This window comes from Agelaius phoeniceus, chromosome 21 (assembly GCF_051311805.1).
Source record: "Agelaius phoeniceus isolate bAgePho1 chromosome 21, bAgePho1.hap1, whole genome shotgun sequence".
Taxonomy (NCBI): Eukaryota; Metazoa; Chordata; class Aves; order Passeriformes; family Icteridae; genus Agelaius; species Agelaius phoeniceus.
The window spans coordinates 9,916,549-9,933,176 of record NC_135285.1 but is presented as its reverse complement, the minus strand read 5'-3'; the positions used below and the strand labels follow the sequence as shown (position 1 = coordinate 9,933,176).

At 52.0% G+C, this 16,628-nt stretch overlaps 1 protein-coding gene across 11 annotated transcripts in view; it reads right to left on the bottom strand.

The window, feature by feature from the left end:
• DAB2IP (DAB2 interacting protein) overlaps positions 1-16,628 on the bottom strand; it is a 157,351-nt gene that overhangs the window by 19,171 nt on the left and 121,552 nt on the right. For all 11 annotated transcript variants that reach the window (XM_077189400.1, XM_077189396.1, XM_077189403.1 and 8 more), the window contains 4 exons: positions 13,167-13,265; positions 10,484-11,038; positions 3,161-3,305; positions 885-1,029 (listed from right to left, as the gene is read on the bottom strand). In XM_077189400.1, the coding sequence (XP_077045515.1) occupies positions 885-1,029; positions 3,161-3,305; positions 10,484-11,038; positions 13,167-13,265 (944 nt within the window). The remainder of the gene's footprint in view (positions 1-884; positions 1,030-3,160; positions 3,306-10,483; positions 11,039-13,166; positions 13,266-16,628) is intronic.

Below are 16,628 nucleotides of genomic sequence, written 5' to 3'. Positions count from 1 at the left end.
TCTGGGTATGCTAGCAAAAAGCAGAAAGAAAATATTTCTATTTCTCCAAGTAAAGAGAGTCCCAAGTCCATCTTTTTGCCCTTTGAGGTCACCTCTGCAGGCAGCAGCTGTCACAGACTCAGGGACTCTTGGCTCCCAGCACAGCTGTGCCAAACAACCACCTCCTCCAGCAGGATCCAGTGCCTCACACCAGCCCATGTGGGATATTCGGGCCTGTCCCAACCGGTTGCAAGAACCTTCACCCTGAGAACAAACAACTGGGAAATGCCTCCAGCTGCATACCAGGCCTTGGGCCAAGGAGGCAAAGGGCTCCCATCACCCAGCAACCGCCCAGGGCTGGGAGAGACAGGGGTTAACCCAGAGGAATGTGGGATGCTGAGCCAAGCAGGGAGAACAGCATCCTCCTCGCAGCTCCAGCACTCTGCAACCAGAGAACATCTGCCCAGACAAAAGCTGCCTGTGCTGGGGCAGCTCCTCACAGGTGCCACAGCCCCTGCCTGCTGCAGGATTTCCCAGCTTTGCTGGATGCTCCTGGAGGTGTAGATCTGTCAGTCCCATCCAGACTGATTGTTCGATGGGTGGAAGATCCAGGACACGCATCTCTGCCTCTTATTTCACAATTTCATACTCATTTGGCATCAAGTACCTCTGAATCAGTCTCACTTGGTGTTCCTTGCCTCCACTGCCCTGTCCCTGTGCCCCAGTGACGCTGGCACCTCTGAAGACAAGGGTGCCAGAGAATCTGGGAGGGTGCCACATCCCCAGAGCAGATGCTCCAAACTCTGGCAGCTCCCCCTCCACAGCTCTGCCAGAGCCACAGACAGGTCCCAGCCCCTGCAGACACAGCACTCCAGAGGAGGGAGTGCCACTCCTGGGGTACCCACCAGTAGGAGTTGATGATCTTGCAGAAGGCCAGCTCACAGCACATCTTCAGGTTGCCCTGATGTTCGGGGAGGTCTGAAGACGAGCATTTGCTGGGATCCACCTCACAATTTTCATCTGATTCATACAATGCCTTGATGAACTCCCCTGTAAAACAGAGTTGGTGATGGGTTTGGAGACATGAGAAGTGCAGCCTTCAAGCAGCTCCATTCCTAAACCCCAGTGCCTGAGGAGCCCCTGGCTCCCCATCACCCTGGGGGAAGATGAGAGGGACACAAGAGCACGTGGTGCCCCTGGGGCAGCTCTCTGGCTCTCCATGTGTCCCAAAGGACCCAGGAGTGCCTGGCAGTTCCTTGGGAGCTCATGCCCAGCACAGCACACCCAGCACTTCCCATCCCTGTTCCCAGCTGGCAGAGCTGTCCCTGTGGCTCTGGGGTATTGCATCAGGGCTGTGCTGCCCAGCACCTGCCTGGCCCCCTTGCTCCAGAGATGCTCCCTTGGGCTAATCCAGGAGGAAGGATGCTGGCAGGCCCTGTAATTATTGGTAGCAGGGCCTGCTACTGCAGCCTGTGCCCTGGTGCTGACAAACCACTGTGATTCACAGGAAAAATAGGTAATTAAAGGAAAGAAACAAATTACTTGGCTTATTTTGAGCTGAACACCACATAAAATGAAATTAAAATATTTCCTTGAGTCTTCCTGTGCTCCTCTCTGCTGCCTGACTGCTCCTCCTCACCCTTGCAGAGGCTCACACTGAGCTGCTCCACCAGCTTCTGCTCTTGTGCCACCTTTCACCACAGGGTACCTGGGCACAGCCCCTGCACTCAGGGTTGGGGGCTCAGTCCTTCATCCCAGCAGTGACTGGGGAGACTGGGGACAGGGTGACAGGGATGAGGAGGCAGCATTTAGCTTGGGTGACGTTCTGGGAGAATGGCTTGCTTTGGTTTTCTTCTCATTCCACTTGGTTTGCTCCTAATTCCCAACTGTCTTGGATTTTCCCATTCTGTTTTTTCCCCTCTCCAATCTGCATTCCTTCCCTATTGCCAAAACAAATTTTAATTACATACTGGAGAGCCTCTCCAGAGTATTTTCAGCTCTGCCAGGGAGCTCTGGAGCTGCTCTGCTCGCCTGCAGGTGATGCCTGCTGTTCTTCCCCGGCCCCATCACCTGCTCCATGGTTCCAAGGACAGTGCCATGCTGCCCTGGGGCACCTTGTGACATGCAGGTGACTCATCTCCCTGGGAAAAGGTCACTCAGAACCTGCACCCCACAGTGAGCAGGAACCCCAGGCTCCTCCTGCACGAGATGGAACTGGCCTGGCAGCACTGAGCCCCCAAAAGGGAATATTTCAAAATTCTCTGATATCATTAATCTCCTGGCTTTTGAGAATTTTTATGAGTAATCTACTTACAGACTTGCCTTCAACCAGAAAGCATTACAAGGCAGAAATAAGTAGTATTTCTTTTGCTATTCTTGTGGGCTCTCTGCCTGAATTTGCTCAATTATTTCCCTTTCCTCAAGGTTTTCATTATTATTATTATTATTCTCTTAATAAAGTATTTATGCTTCTCTGCTCCTTGCTAAAATTATACAAATCCACTAGCAGGAACCTAACATGCTGAAAAATTAACACCTCAATAGAGACTCTGCTCATCCAGCCCTGGGATGTGGATCCAATGGGAGATCACAGAGCTTCCAAGGCAGCCTCTCCCCATCCTCGTGCTGTGTTCCCTGCATGCAGCAATTCCTTCCTGACCTGCCCAGAAGCAGAAGCTTCTAATTATTTTCATTTGCATCAAGAGAAGTATTTTTGGAGCCATAAACAGAGCCAGCACTTGGAAAAAGAACCACCAGGAGGGTTCCCAGTGCTGGATGCTCCGGGAGGCAGCGCATCACTGCGGCCGGGGAGATCTCATCTGACTCGGGAGCGCTGCAGGAGCCGGGCACGTCTCGGCTGGGGCTGCAAGGGGGGAGATTCAATCAGCCCCTGACAGCCAGGCCTGAGACAGGAGCCTGGCAGGCAGCAGAATGCCTCCCAACATCCACTGCTGATCTGCTCTGAAAGCAGATGAAGGTGCCAGCTCTGCAGTCACCTTCGCCTGGCACAGGGAGCTGCCCACTGCGGCCACGGCCGTGTCCAGGCTCGGACCTGCTGCCAGGGAAATGCTCCAGCAGGAAAATGCTGAGGGCTCTGATGGCCATCAGGGCTCAGCTGACATTCCCACCATGCAGCCTGGAGAGCCTCTCTGGGCGAGAGCTGCCAACGCTCTGTACGTACCTAAGGCATCTTGTAAGTATTTCTGCCCCACCAGCTTCAGGTATTCTTCGATTGCTTTGGTGGCCAGTGTGTTCTCCCTGAAAATGAGATGCTCATTCTCACCACAGCGATCAACTTCAGACATCATCAGGTCAGTCAAGAAATCCTGGAAAGCAAAGCCCATGGTGGGTGACCACGCACTGACATTGGTTCCACAGAGCTGCAGCTGCCCAGCCCTGACAGGTCCCAGCTTTGTGAGCCACCCGAGGGACTGGAGGTGCTGCAGGTGGTCCTGTGTGAACACTGCCTCACCACCTGCCCAAACTTCCTCAGAGATGAGGAGAAATAAACCTCTGGAGAGCCTCAACCCTTGCACCCCAACAATGACTCATCCCAGACCCACAGCTGCCTCTCCATCAGTGCTGCTCTTTGGCTGCTCTCGTGTCAGCCTCGCATTCTGTGGGCAAAACCTCTTCTCCCTTTTAAACATGGCTGTGTTTGGTGTCCAACTGCACTGGCTGCAAACCAGGGCCATGCTCCAATGTCATGAGCTGTGCCCAGTTAATGGCTGAGACACAAGCCTTAGATATGCACTGAGATACTCAAATTTCCCATTTCCTCCCTATTCATGGAGATAAACAGCATTGATAGTGCCCATTTTGGGCACATTCTTGGTCTGGTGTGCACACAACCAAATCCATGGGAGGTGATAATCCCCTGTGCTGCTACTGTGCAGATCACCCATTCTAAACATCTGACTGCCTCCCATGTAGGAGACAGAGAAATGATCACATTCATTCACCTCCACAACCAAGGGCACCTTCTTCAACTCCTTTCCATTAGAACAACATCACCTGCTCAGTAATAACCTTCCCTAAGAAATTCTTCACTTCCCCTGTGGGTCACAGCCCATTCCTGGCAGTTCCAGGATGCCACACAGCGTCCCAGGTCCTGTTCTTGATGTCCCCAGGCACAGCAGAGCTGCCATGTCCAGCCTGTTCCACCCCACACTGGGGACAGGGGACATCAGATCCTACTCCCTGCCAGTGGCTGGATGGGAGCTCTGCACCAGATGCAACTTGCTCCGTTTCATTTTTCACACGGACATCTCTGCATTAAAGTTCAATCAAGGTTCAACAAACAGCTTTCCCTGAACCCAGGAGGCCCAAACAATTTAATCCACAGACCCTCCATCACTGTGCTCCTGTCCCAGGCAAAGGCAGACCCTGGGGCAGGCAGGTACAGCCCTGTGTAAGAGCACACAAGGAGGGGAGGAACATCCCTGCAGTACCCAAGGATCCACTGCTCCCACCTTCCACAACACTGTGACTGGGACCAACACACTGCCCTGACCTTCCCCAAGACCCTCCAAAAAGCCAGAGGAGGAGCTTTGGGCTAAAAAAAAAAACCCACTTCCATTATTTCTTTAGCCAGAAGATGCCCTTCCTCAAATCCTGCTACGTCTGCAGCGCTCCGGCAGCTGCAGAGGCAAAAATCCCTCCTGGAAGCAAAGCACGTGCCTCCCTCTGCTATTTTCTCTCATTTTGCCCTTTTTATCAGCCAAGTTGGAATGAAACTTTAAACCCTGCTCAAATCCCGTTAGCTGCTATCTGGGTAACTCTATCACCTTTATCTTCCCGGGGCTCTCCCAGGGTACGTTTCAATTCCAAGCCACCGCTCAGGCTGACACAAGGTGCTGATTCTTAATTAGCAGCCGCTGACCTTGGCTTTGCTTGATTCTCTTTCCTGTCACTTTCCCAACATACTAATTATCTCAGGAACACTGAGTTTTACAGCGTCTCTTAGCCAAGTGTTTGCTTTTCCTCCTCTTGTCAGCTGAGCACTGGCTGCTGAGTCCTGCAAACCCAGGGCCAAGTGGGAGCCAGAGTTAATGTGAATTTGGGTGACTTGGGCTGATCTACAGAATTCACTAGAATATAAAACAAGGCAAGATTCCATGGCAGGACTCAACACAAAGCCAGAAAAGATCCCCTGGAAATCTCTGCTGCTGTTTTTATTCCCTATGGAGCATCTGCAGCTCAGCAGCTGGGAAAAGGACCCCTTGTCTCCAAAGTGGAAAGGAAAGCTGCTAAAGTCCCAGAGAATTCCATGATGGCACAGCAGCCAAAGCTGAGCAGTAACACTGCAGAATGTGGCCTTGCAACTGAGCAGGGAAGGAGGGGGGAGCCAGGACACCCAGCAGCATCCCAGGGGTCAGGATCCTCCCTGTCCCTGCAGGTCTGGGCTGCAGGAGCTGCCCTGGGATGTGCCAGGGGTCAAAATTCCCCCAGGCAGCATCCCTGGGTGAGTTCCTCTGCAGGGACTGCCCTGGGCAGCTCCAGGAGCCCTGGCAAGGGTCACTTCCCAGGACATCCTGGTGTCCCTGGCCCTGCCACTGGCCAGACCTTCACTTCCCCCCTCCACGGAAAAGCCACATCGGCTCTGGATCACACTTCTGCTATCTCTGCCCTAAGTACTCCAGCAGCCAGCACTCAGAAGACACAAATGGAATGCAAATACTTGTGGAATCCCTCCGGGGGCCTCACTCACCCACATACAAGGTCCTGAATAAAATGCAATAACTAAAGCCAATAAAACTCCCTGTTTCTGAGCAGCAGAGATCAGCAGGGGGTTGTTTTCAGTTAGGGCCCCTGGCAATGGAAGAAAATAAGATGCTTTATTTCATTACATCAGAGTTGAGAGGGGAAGGAAGAGGTCTACAGTCAAAATTAAGGGCTGTGGCAGTGTTCTTCAGGCTTGTTCCCATGCTTATTTTAAGGCTTTTTGCTTCAGACTGGACAGATCTGAACCTGTACGACCCCAGCTGCTGCACATATGCTGATAAAGAAGAGCAATTCATAAATAAATAACTTCAGAGCATGACAGCACAAGGCTGCACTGGTCTCCACTTTGCACATAAAGCACCCTGTGCTATTCCAAGGCAGCTACTCCCTGGCAGGGCTGTGGTGGGGGCAGGAGCACTGCCAAGGGAGCCAACAAGGAACACAAGCCTTGTAGGACGTGTCCTCTCCAAACCCAGGAAGGATTCTGCCCTTGGCCAGCCCAGCCTCTCTGGGATGTGTCCAGAGCTGGAGCACGGGGGTGCCCAGAGCTGAGGAGCCCCATGGCCCTGCAGTGCCCGGGGTGGTCACACACGCCCTGGGCTGGAGCTGATCACTCCTGCTATTGGAACCGACTGATGGGCAGATTGACTTGGAAATAATAAGGCTCTCCAAATCACAAGCCTGATTAATAGGATTGACTTAACCTTAAGAGGATTGAATTGATAAAGGTAATAAGATTATTGCTTATTTCAAAGACAAGCTCAGAGTCCAGCTGGGCCCTTATGCAGAGGTGAAAACCACCAGTGGCCGGTAGGGCTGCAGGTTTCAGGTGCAGGAGCACTGGGACTCACCCACGGGGGAGGGAACGGCGGCCCAGGAGGCTGAGGAGGAGGGAAAGGAGAGCGGCAGAGGGGCAGCAGCTGGGTCCTGGACAGATGGGGTGAAACTGAGGAGCCCAGCCCCAAGTCCTCGACTCTTCCATCACACAGCTCCTCTGAGGATCTGCTGCACACACTCCTCTGCCAGGAAACAGAGCAAGGTTCCCTCCTTCGAACCCTGGAGCTCATCCCATGGCACTTTGGGCCCTTTCTAATTCTCCTTGGGCAAAGGTGAATGGCAATGTGAGGGTTAACTCCCAGCGATCTGTGTCCATCCCCTTGCTCAGGGAAATGAGCAAACCTGAGGGATACAACACGAACACACTGAGCCACCTCTCCTGTCCCTGCCTGAGCCCTGAGCCGGCCCTGGCTCTGCCACTGGAACGTGGGGTTCCAGCAGATCCACACGGGGGGAGCAGCTACATCTGCTCAGCTGAGGCCCATCCTCGCAGCACAAACAAACAGGGACACATGTTTATTCCTCACTCCATTCCCAGCACCATAAATATTTATTTCCAGTGAGCAGCTGGTTAGTTAGAGCTTTGTCTAATGCTAGGTTTGATCTACCAGTGCTCTGGACAGGAGAAGTTTTTTGTTTATTTATGGTCATGAACTGAGCTCTGAGAGCTCTAAGACAGCCCTGAAACAAATCTAACCATGGAAATATTCCAGAAGCATCAAAAGTCCTTTGGGAAGGATGCAGCCACCTACCCACAACCACATCACAGGGGCCACACCAAGCCCTGTAAGGCAGAACTGAGCACTCCTGGTAACTCCAACCCTGGCAGCAGAACTGCTTTATGACTTTGTGTCTTTTATCTGTGGGTTGCAAAATACATGAATACCATTGGGCATCTCAACATCCTGACAGGGAACAAACACTGCATCAGTGCTCTCACCAGCAAGGTGAAAACAGGTAACAAGTGACTGAGCTGAGAGGCCACATCTGTGCTTCAACCACCAAAAATCCCTCTTTCATTTCCCTCTTTCAGCCTTTCTTGCCATAAGAGACAAGGGACATCTTGTGTGTGCCAAGAGCTGATAATGTCTGTCAGATTTTCCAGCGGGCTGGGGCAGGTCCCTCCCCCCTGAGTGGCTGCACTCAGAACTTTATCAAAACCTCTTCTCCTCCCCTCCACCCACTGCCCTGGCAGCTGCTCAGGGCTTTCCAGGTGTGCCCCGTGCACACCAACCCAGCGCTGCAGGGATGAAGTTCTGTCCTTTCCCACACAGAGATCAAGGGAAGCACGGACTTTGACTCCAGAGGGGACTCTCCTTTCATGCTCCACTTTTTAGCCTATTGTGATACAGCTGCAGCCCAGGAAGAAGCAGAGATTTAGGGAAAAAAAAAATTCAGCTACAGCCCTTGTCCCTCTTCCACCTGCAGCCCCAGGTGTTGCTGCCCCCCTGGCAGGAGGGACTCTGGGTTCAGCAGCTCCAGGTAACCACGCCTGGCTGGCAGGGTGTCCCTCGGTGGCCCTGCCTCTCCAGGGACACTGGGACCTGGCTGTGTCTGGCACGTGGCACCGTCACCCCCCTCCCGTGGCACCTCTCCTGCCCCAGCTCCGGGCAGACACGGCCCCATCCCGGCCTCAATTAAGGGATTACCCCGTATTTACAGCAAATCGCTGCAGGAAAACACGGCCCGAAACAGCCCAACAGCAATTAGCTGCTAACGAGTCTTCCAAGATAATCTACTGGACACTTGTGTCACAGTCCAGCCCTAATTGCTGCTTTAGCCCAGCTACAGCAGCCAAGAGCCACAAAACCCCTTTATCAGAGAAATCAATCAGTGGCTGCCGATGGCCGCGGCCGCAGGGCAGGGGGGATTTTGCAGGGCTCACTGGGAAGGCTCCTGGTGATGCACAAGGATGAGGAACCCACCTCTAGCCCGGGCAGGCTTCTGAGAGTCACCAGGGGACAGAGGCCTGGAGAAGGGGGGGTCCCTGCCCTGCTGTCCCTCACTCAGGGGTCAGGGTGCTGGGGCAGCCAGGGGAGCTCTCCTGAGGGGTACTGGGGTGCACTCACATCCCCCAGGCAGGGCTTTCTTCTCTCATTCATTATTTTTCTACCTTTCTGCTGCTCTTCCCTCTCCCTGCTTGTCCAGCCCAGGATGCAGCACCTGGTTCCCATGCTCCAATAACTCCTGTTGCTCTGACAGCTCCCCAACCCCTGCGCTAATGCTGATGGCAGATGACAGGCAGCGAAAGCAGAAGCTCCATTTTAGGGAAAAAGTCATCAACTCTGTTTACTGTTTGCTGTGTCCCCTGTATAAAGCCTCTGGGATCTCAAGCACTGATGCAGACACATGTCTGGAAACACACTTGCTCCCTCTGGAGCCTCTCCAGTACCGAGAGGCAGAGGAAAAAGGTTGGAGCAGTGACAACCACTCTCAGCCATGCCCACACATGATCCATGGTGATTAAGACTGGGATGACACTTGAAGCCTTTTGCACCAGAACCGTGTAAACTGTGGACAGGGTCTTGCATGGCAATGTTATTCCCACAAAGCTCTGGCATTAGAGCTGCAGGAGCCACAGTGAGGGGCAGCAGAGCTCCGGGTGCCAGCACGAGGCAGGGCTGTGCCCAGGAACCCTGGGCTGACAGCTCTGGAGCCCTGGACAAGGAGTGGGCAGAGACACCAAGCACAGCTCCTGTGGAGCCACAGCCTTACTCCCCACAGGTCCCTCCCTGCACTCCTGGGATCAGGAGGCTTTAGCAGGGCTATTTTCTCTGCTGCTGCTGCAGCAGGCCCCCAGCTCTCAATCCTCTCAGCGAGCTTTGCCTGCCTTGAACCAGATGAGGAAGCCAAGGCACTGCTCTGTCTGACAGATGGCAACTCACCCTAATCCACGAGCCCAGCCACGGGCCCGGCAGCAGCAGCAGCTGCCAAGGAAGCAGAGCCTTGTGACTGCCCCTCAGGTGAGGAGCTCACCACGTCTCCTCAGCACTAAGAAAGCTCTGGACATCTTGCCCTTCCCCAGCTCTCCCCTGCAGAGTGCAGGGAGATGGTGACACAAAACCAGCGATGCTTTAACTCCTGCAGCCCTGACATGGGCACTGCTGCTGTGTCTGTGCCAGGCCACAGGGATGGAGGATGCTCTGCAGTGGGGTCACTCCCTGCCCTGTGTGCTGGGCACCCCTGCTCTGCCCACCCTGCCTGCTCCCTCATGGATCACAACCAGGAGTAACTCCCACTCTCTGCCTCCTCCTGGCCTGCTTCTCCCCCAGACCTGGCAGTGCATTCCCAGCCACGAAGGAAGCTCAAAGTGATCCACAAAGGCTGAACTTCCAACCATGTGCAAGTTGGTGGCATCAACCTCCAATGAGCACTGCCATGGGAGCACCCCTGGACCCCCTTCCAAAAACAATAGGGTGGACCCTGAAGACCAAGAGCTGGTTCAGAGACAAGCATGCCTGCAGGCACTTTGGTCTGGAATTCTGGAGAGGCTGCTCCCTCCGTTCAGCTGCACTGTGCAGAGTGCTCAGCACAGAGGGAGCAGAGCATGGAACCCAGGAACACCCAGCACACACAGGCTGCACAGCTCAGGCCAGCACTGCTTACATTCCACCCTGGAAAATTGCCTTCTTGCTTACTTTCACAACTGTGCCTGTTTATACAGAAAGAGCCTGGCCCCTGAGCCTCCAGAAGGAGAAGAGTGAAGCAAAGTGGCTCAGTTGGTGTCTCGTGGTCCCACCAACCTCTCTGCTAATTAAGCAACTTGTGCTGTGTGTGCTACCAACTGGTTTGCAATCAAAAGGAAAACAGAGCACATTAAGGATGGCCCGAAGCCCAGCTGATGAGTTTTCCCAACCCAACCCAACCCCAGAGTCTGCTCTGACAGTGCCAGGGGGGACACCACAGGTGGCAGGGGGGACACCACAGGTGGCAGGGGTCCTACCTTGGCCTTGCCCGTGCTCTGCAGGATGTGCACCAGCGCTGACGCCATCTCCTCCTTGTTCTTGACGCTCAGCGAGGGCTCCAGCACCGAGCACAGCACCATGTAGTTGTTGGTGATGTACTCAGCAAACTCCTTGTACATCTCCATGGGGAGGATGCTCATGCTCTGGTAGCGGGATTTGATGCGGATCATGGGCCCTGGGGACTTGCCCTTGCCAGGGTTGGGGCTCACCACTGGGTACCATTTCTCCACGAACTGCCGGCCCGTCACCGAGCTCACCGGGATGTTCACCTGCCCAATGAAGTTGGTCTTGTCCTTCTTCTTCTTCTTGTCAGTCTCTTTGTATAAGTGCACAGTAATGTTTTTGAGCGATGGGAGGTTATTAAATTCAAAGTGCTCCCCCCAAAAGACATTATCAGTTTTCAATTTACACGTAGTTCGTGCATAAAGAACGTCATCCAGGCATAATTCACACAAGTACTTTTTCTTAGCTGGAAGGTCCTTGGCTTCAATAATCCATAACTTTAACATATTCTCTACCCTTCTGCTGTTGTCCTGTAAAAAAGAGGTGGAAAAAAAAAGGTCAATAAAAAACCTCACAAAGCCAAGAACAACAAAACTGGAGATATGAATTAATTATTTCGGATGTGCTAAATGAGCGGAGGCTTAATTACACTTTATTTTAAGGAAATACTGGCTCTCAAGAATTTGCATAATAACACTACTTATGTTAATTTTCCAAAATATCATCGTGCTCTCCATGTCTGTTGGTGCCAATTAATATAAGGAACAAGGAAGATAAAACCCCTCCAAATCATAAATGTACCATTTCCCATTCCCTGCCAAGAGGGCCTCTGAAGAATCTGAAAGAACCTCACTGGTCCTGAATGGTTTGTGCAAAGCAGAAGCTGTTACAGGTATTTCACAGCCTCCTCTCTTTTCAGTAGAGCTGCCTTACAGCAGCACTGAGTTCATGATATTTCCTATAACACAGCAACACAAGGGGACCTGAATGCACACCCAGGGATCACCTCATCCACCAAAGGCAGGGAAAAACCTGTTTGTAAAACCTCACCATATTTTAGGGCAGAAGTCCAGAGCACCCAAGTTAAACACTGAGAGGAATCATGGGAGAGGGCATCCCATAGGAGAATCAAGACAATTCGGAGACAGAAATCTGCCTTGGATATCTTTTAAACAATACCAGAGCCAAGAATACCGTGGATCTTTCAGAGCTCCCTCGTGATGCTGACCTCATCCTGGAAGAACATCCAGGGGTATTTGCTGCAGGAGTGACTCCAAAGATAAAGCACTGGCAGCTGCACCACTGCTGGGATTCTGCAAACCCTGTTTTGTTTGGAAACCCCTCACTGAAACAGCAGCCACGGCTTTCTCTGCTCAGCCCAGGAGTCTGGGCAGGAACATTTCTGCTGCAAGTCCACAATGGGGTACTGTAGGTTCAGGAAGTACACACAGGAACTGCACAAGAACACTGAATTCCTGACAGAAATTCAAGCTGGACACTGAGAGTGTATTGTCTGTGAACTCAAACAAAGATGGAAAGTCAGCCATCAGTTACTGCAGGTTTTGAGATGCTGGAAACACTTCCAAATGGATTTCCACTCAACACTGCACCGTGAAGCCATAGTGACAGCCCAGCCCAGCTTGCATTCCCAGGAGTTCTCTCATGCTAAGTGTGACCACACAAACCTTACAGAGCCCTCTCAGGTCAGATCACCAGGAAAAGCCCTGGGAAAGTACTGGAGCAACTGAACTTCACTGGAGCAACATGCTGCCAGAGGCAGAAGGCCACTTCTCCCCTCCACTGCTCACACTCTGATATTACAGGAAATCTTTTATTCTGACATTTGGCACTGTGCTGGGAACAACAAACCCTGAGACTGAGGGCCCCTTCAGAACCCAGCAGGCCTGGACTGAATTAGTGTGCACAGCCAGGAGTTCACAGGATCCCATCATTTCTGTCTTCTCTGACCAGCAGAAGAAGACTTGGTTGAACTCATCAGCTGTGGAATCCTGCATTAATCCTGACCAATCTTCACAGCCAACTCCAGCACAGCAGGGAAGAAACAGCTGTACATTTTATTTTAGGATGTACTTAGTCTTAGTGGGCCATAAAAATGCATATTGGGTGTCCCTGTGCTCTGGTGAAGAGAAGGATTTGTTCCTGTAAATCCCAGGGGAAGACTTTGCACCTCGACTGGCTGGAGAAGGGAAAGCTGCATTCCACTGCCACCTCTGAAAATGGGGATCTGAGCTCCCCCATGACTAAAGCAGGAGCTGTGTCAGGAGCTGACACGTGAACTCCTCAGGCTGTTCAGCCTGGTGCCTTTGCTGGCAGCTACCTGACATCTGTCCCAAGGCTTCTGGGAGGTCACAGCCCCATGGAAGTGGCAAGGACCATCAGTAACAGCAGCACTGAAGATTCATCTGATCAATTCTTAGCAAGAGCTGAAGCAGCATGTGCTGAGAAGAGAGGGGAAGGAATAATTGGTGCTTGTCTGTAAATATAATTGTGGAAGAAAGCAATATGGAAAAAGGCTGACCCCGAGCTCCACTTACTCACTGCAATGACAATACATCCCCTGCTGCTCCCTGCACTGGGCTATAGGATGTAACAACTGGGGACTGAACTAGAGCAGAGGCAGCTCCTCCCAGGCCCTACCTTGTTGGGGTGCACGGCACGCCGCAGGTTCTCCATCCATTTATCTCGCTCTGCTGCCGAACGACACGAGAAGCATTTACTTCCTGATGAAGTCGTCACCTACAGGGAAAGGAACAGGATTATGTCCTGACCAGCACACTGCAGAGTGTGGCTGGGGAGAGAGGGGGGCTTAGGGAAGATGCTACTGGATTTTATTTTTTTTTTTTTAAGTGAACAGCTTTACCCAAGCATGAAGCAACAGCCCCTAAGGCTGGTGGAAAAACAGGACAACTCTGTATGTCACAGAAATAATCATAGAAGCAAACTCCAATTACTTCTCCCCTTCCACACCAGAAAACACTAGATAATGGGCCCCATGCATGTGATGCTTTAAACCACCAAGTTCCACAACTGAGGGAGTGCAAATCCTCAGATGAACTAAAGATAAATTGGAACTCTGAGTGGTTATTTGGCATTCCTCCAGGCTCAGCCCAAAGCCTGTGACAGTAACAACCCATTCCTTGTTCCCAGCAGAACACTGCCTCAAAAAGCCTGCTTTCCCACCTTCCCCCTTGGTGTCCTGTGGCTCCTGGAGCCCTTGCTGTGAAGACCATGGGGACAGGTGTGCACAGCCCCTCCTGGCCATGGCCCAGCTGGGGCACTCAGAGCTCACAGCACCCATCCCCAGCTGGGGAGAACCAGGGGGGCTTCCCAACCTGGACATGGCTGGAAGTGCTGCTGAGCCCTCCTCTCACCTCTCATGCTTCCAGATCGAGGGATTTTCTGCAGTATTTCTGTGACTTTCTCTGGCCATTGGGAGTTCATAGCCAGGGTTTAAGAAACACACTCACAGCAGTGACATTTCCAGTGGTGCAAGTGCCCCTTATTCCTCATCACACTCCTGCTATCCCAAGGAAAGCCAATCCTGCTGAGCCCATGGAAGCACCACTGTCTGGCAGCCCAGAATGACAGGCACCAAATTTCCTTCCTATGCCCCCATGTCAAACTTCCTTGGCATCAAAGCCAACAGCTCCCTGCACCTGCTCCTCACACACAGATATTCCCCAAGCTGCCACCTCCTCCACTCGAGCTGCTTCTGGCCACCAGGAAGGTGGCTCCAGCTCTCTGCCCTTTGCATTTCTTTTGCCCAGCAATATTCAGCATGTACAGCTCTGCTGGGAGGCTGAATGGACCTGGCTGGTACTTTAAATAACTCCCCTCTGAGCTTCATTTCCGCCAGTCTCAACCTGCAGAGTTATTTGTGAGTGCTTTATCATCTCCCAGTGTTTGTGTTTACACACTGTGCACTGGGTTATCAGCTTCTGGGAGACACAATCTCCTTTAATTTCATGTATCTCCCAGAAGCCCAACCTGTTCTTACAGCAGAGCTGGCACTTGCTAAGATTTGTCATTAGCAAACCTCCATGATAAGTTGAGCACATCCCTTCCTTTGAACACAGACCAGGGCAGAATGAGGAGAGGCTGTTCTGTCTTTACACAAAAACACAAAGAATCTTCCAACCCTTGATATTCCAGATGCTTTCTCCTTCCTTTTCAGAGAGGAATTCTTCCAGTCCTTGAACCCTTTTATATTCTGCCTGTAAAATACATTCAGCTGAGCACTCCAGCTCTCCTGGAGTTCCAAGAACAGACTCCATACCAGCAGGCCCAGCAGTGTCACCTTTCCAGCCTCCATTCACACTCAGAGCATTTCCAGCTTATCCAGAATCTCCCATGACAAACCCTCCTGCCCCATCTCCTCTCCACTGCTGCTGATGCTCCTTTCACCTCCATCCTTGAGCCTTCCCAACAGAGCTCTGCTGGCACACAGGACTGTCACTGTGTTCTCTTGCCACACTTAGGTAAACACATGCATTATCATGGCCAAATTCCTTATTCTATTTTAAACCAATTATAAATTAATCTTTCAAAACCTAAAAAAACTGTAACTGTCATACTGAAGTGAGAGAAGAGGAAAATTGTGTGTCAGATACGAAATGTGTCTTGGTCTGATGGGAGTTGAAGATCACATCTACCATGTGTGACCAAAAATCTAATTTCCCCCAGATTTGTAATCAGATACCAGCTTTGAGTTCTGACTTAAATATCATATGGCATTAATGATCTTTATGAGATATTAATTAACTTTATAAAGAGAGTATTCTGGTCTCATCAAGATTTTGGATATACTGGAATGCTGTTAATGTACAGGACAAACTCAATTAATAAAACTCATTAATTCCTGAAATGTTACTTTTCCTATTCATTATCCCCAGTCTTTGGATGGACAATCTGTCCAGATAAAATCTTGTCTTTTTAAGACAGTCCTGAGGTACAGGGTGGCTTCACTTGAGGGGCCATGCATGGAGTACCAGGGGATGCTACCTGAGCACTGAGGGTGCTTCACTCCTGTCCAGGGGATTTTCCAAGGCTCACTCAGGGCTCAGCTGCACCCCTGGCCCTGCAGCTGCTCCAGGCATGAAGGGCCACGCGAGCAATGGCCAACGTTTGCACAGCTGGATCCAATTTACTGCTGCTAAATTTAGCTCCACTAAATTCTCCCTTGCTGAGCAAGGCCAGGATGAGGCAACAAGCTCAGCTGTATTGGAGCAATCAGAGTTTGTCTTTTGCTCAGCTGTGTCCTGGGACGGTTCATGCACGACTGTGCAAGGGGACAAGGCTTTGGTCTGCCAAGACCTAAGAGAGCCCCTCAGCCCTAATGGCCCTGCCTGGCCCAGGGCCTCCAAAATCCAGGGCCAGGAACAGGCTCTGGGAGCCTGGGCTCTGAGCCTCTGCTCCTGGCTGAGATGCCCACTGTATATTTAGCACACGCAGCACGTGCAGTGGCACGGGATGATTTGCTGACTGAGGAGTCTTGCAAGGAGAAAGAAGATGATGCTGAGTAATTTAAAAAAAAAAATCAATGAAGGAAACAAGTAAATACTGACTGCCAAGTACTCAGCAAGTGAGAAAAAAGCAAGTTTCACAAAACTAAGTAAGCAGAAAAAGCCAAATGCAGCCTGTGGAAAAGCCCTGCCCTGGTACCGATTGTGCTCCCTGGCAGAGCTGAGGGGAGCAGGGCTGAGCACGTCTGAATGCAGGGTGGTGGGGACAGAAGGGAGGAACAATTCCCTGCACCTTCATCCACCAGCTGCCTCCCAAGGAGCCACTTGGTTGTTTTCCACTGCAGATGGCTCTGGCACCTCTCGCTTTTGTCTCCGTCTGGGTGTGCTGCCAGTTCCTCTCCAAGCTGCTCTGCTCCATCTGCAGCCGTGTCAGATCCTCCTGGCCCGTTCCCCGGGGGAGGAGCTGTGTCAGGTGAGCACCGATGGCCCCAGGCCAGCTGGGGATGGACCAGCTCCGGGCACTGTCCCTGCCTGGCCACCAGAAGGTGAAGGGTTGAGCAGGGCTGGCAGTGCCCAGCAGGAGCCTCAGTGCCCAGCTGGGGACACCGGCCCTGCCTGGCCCCAACGCTTCTCCCGA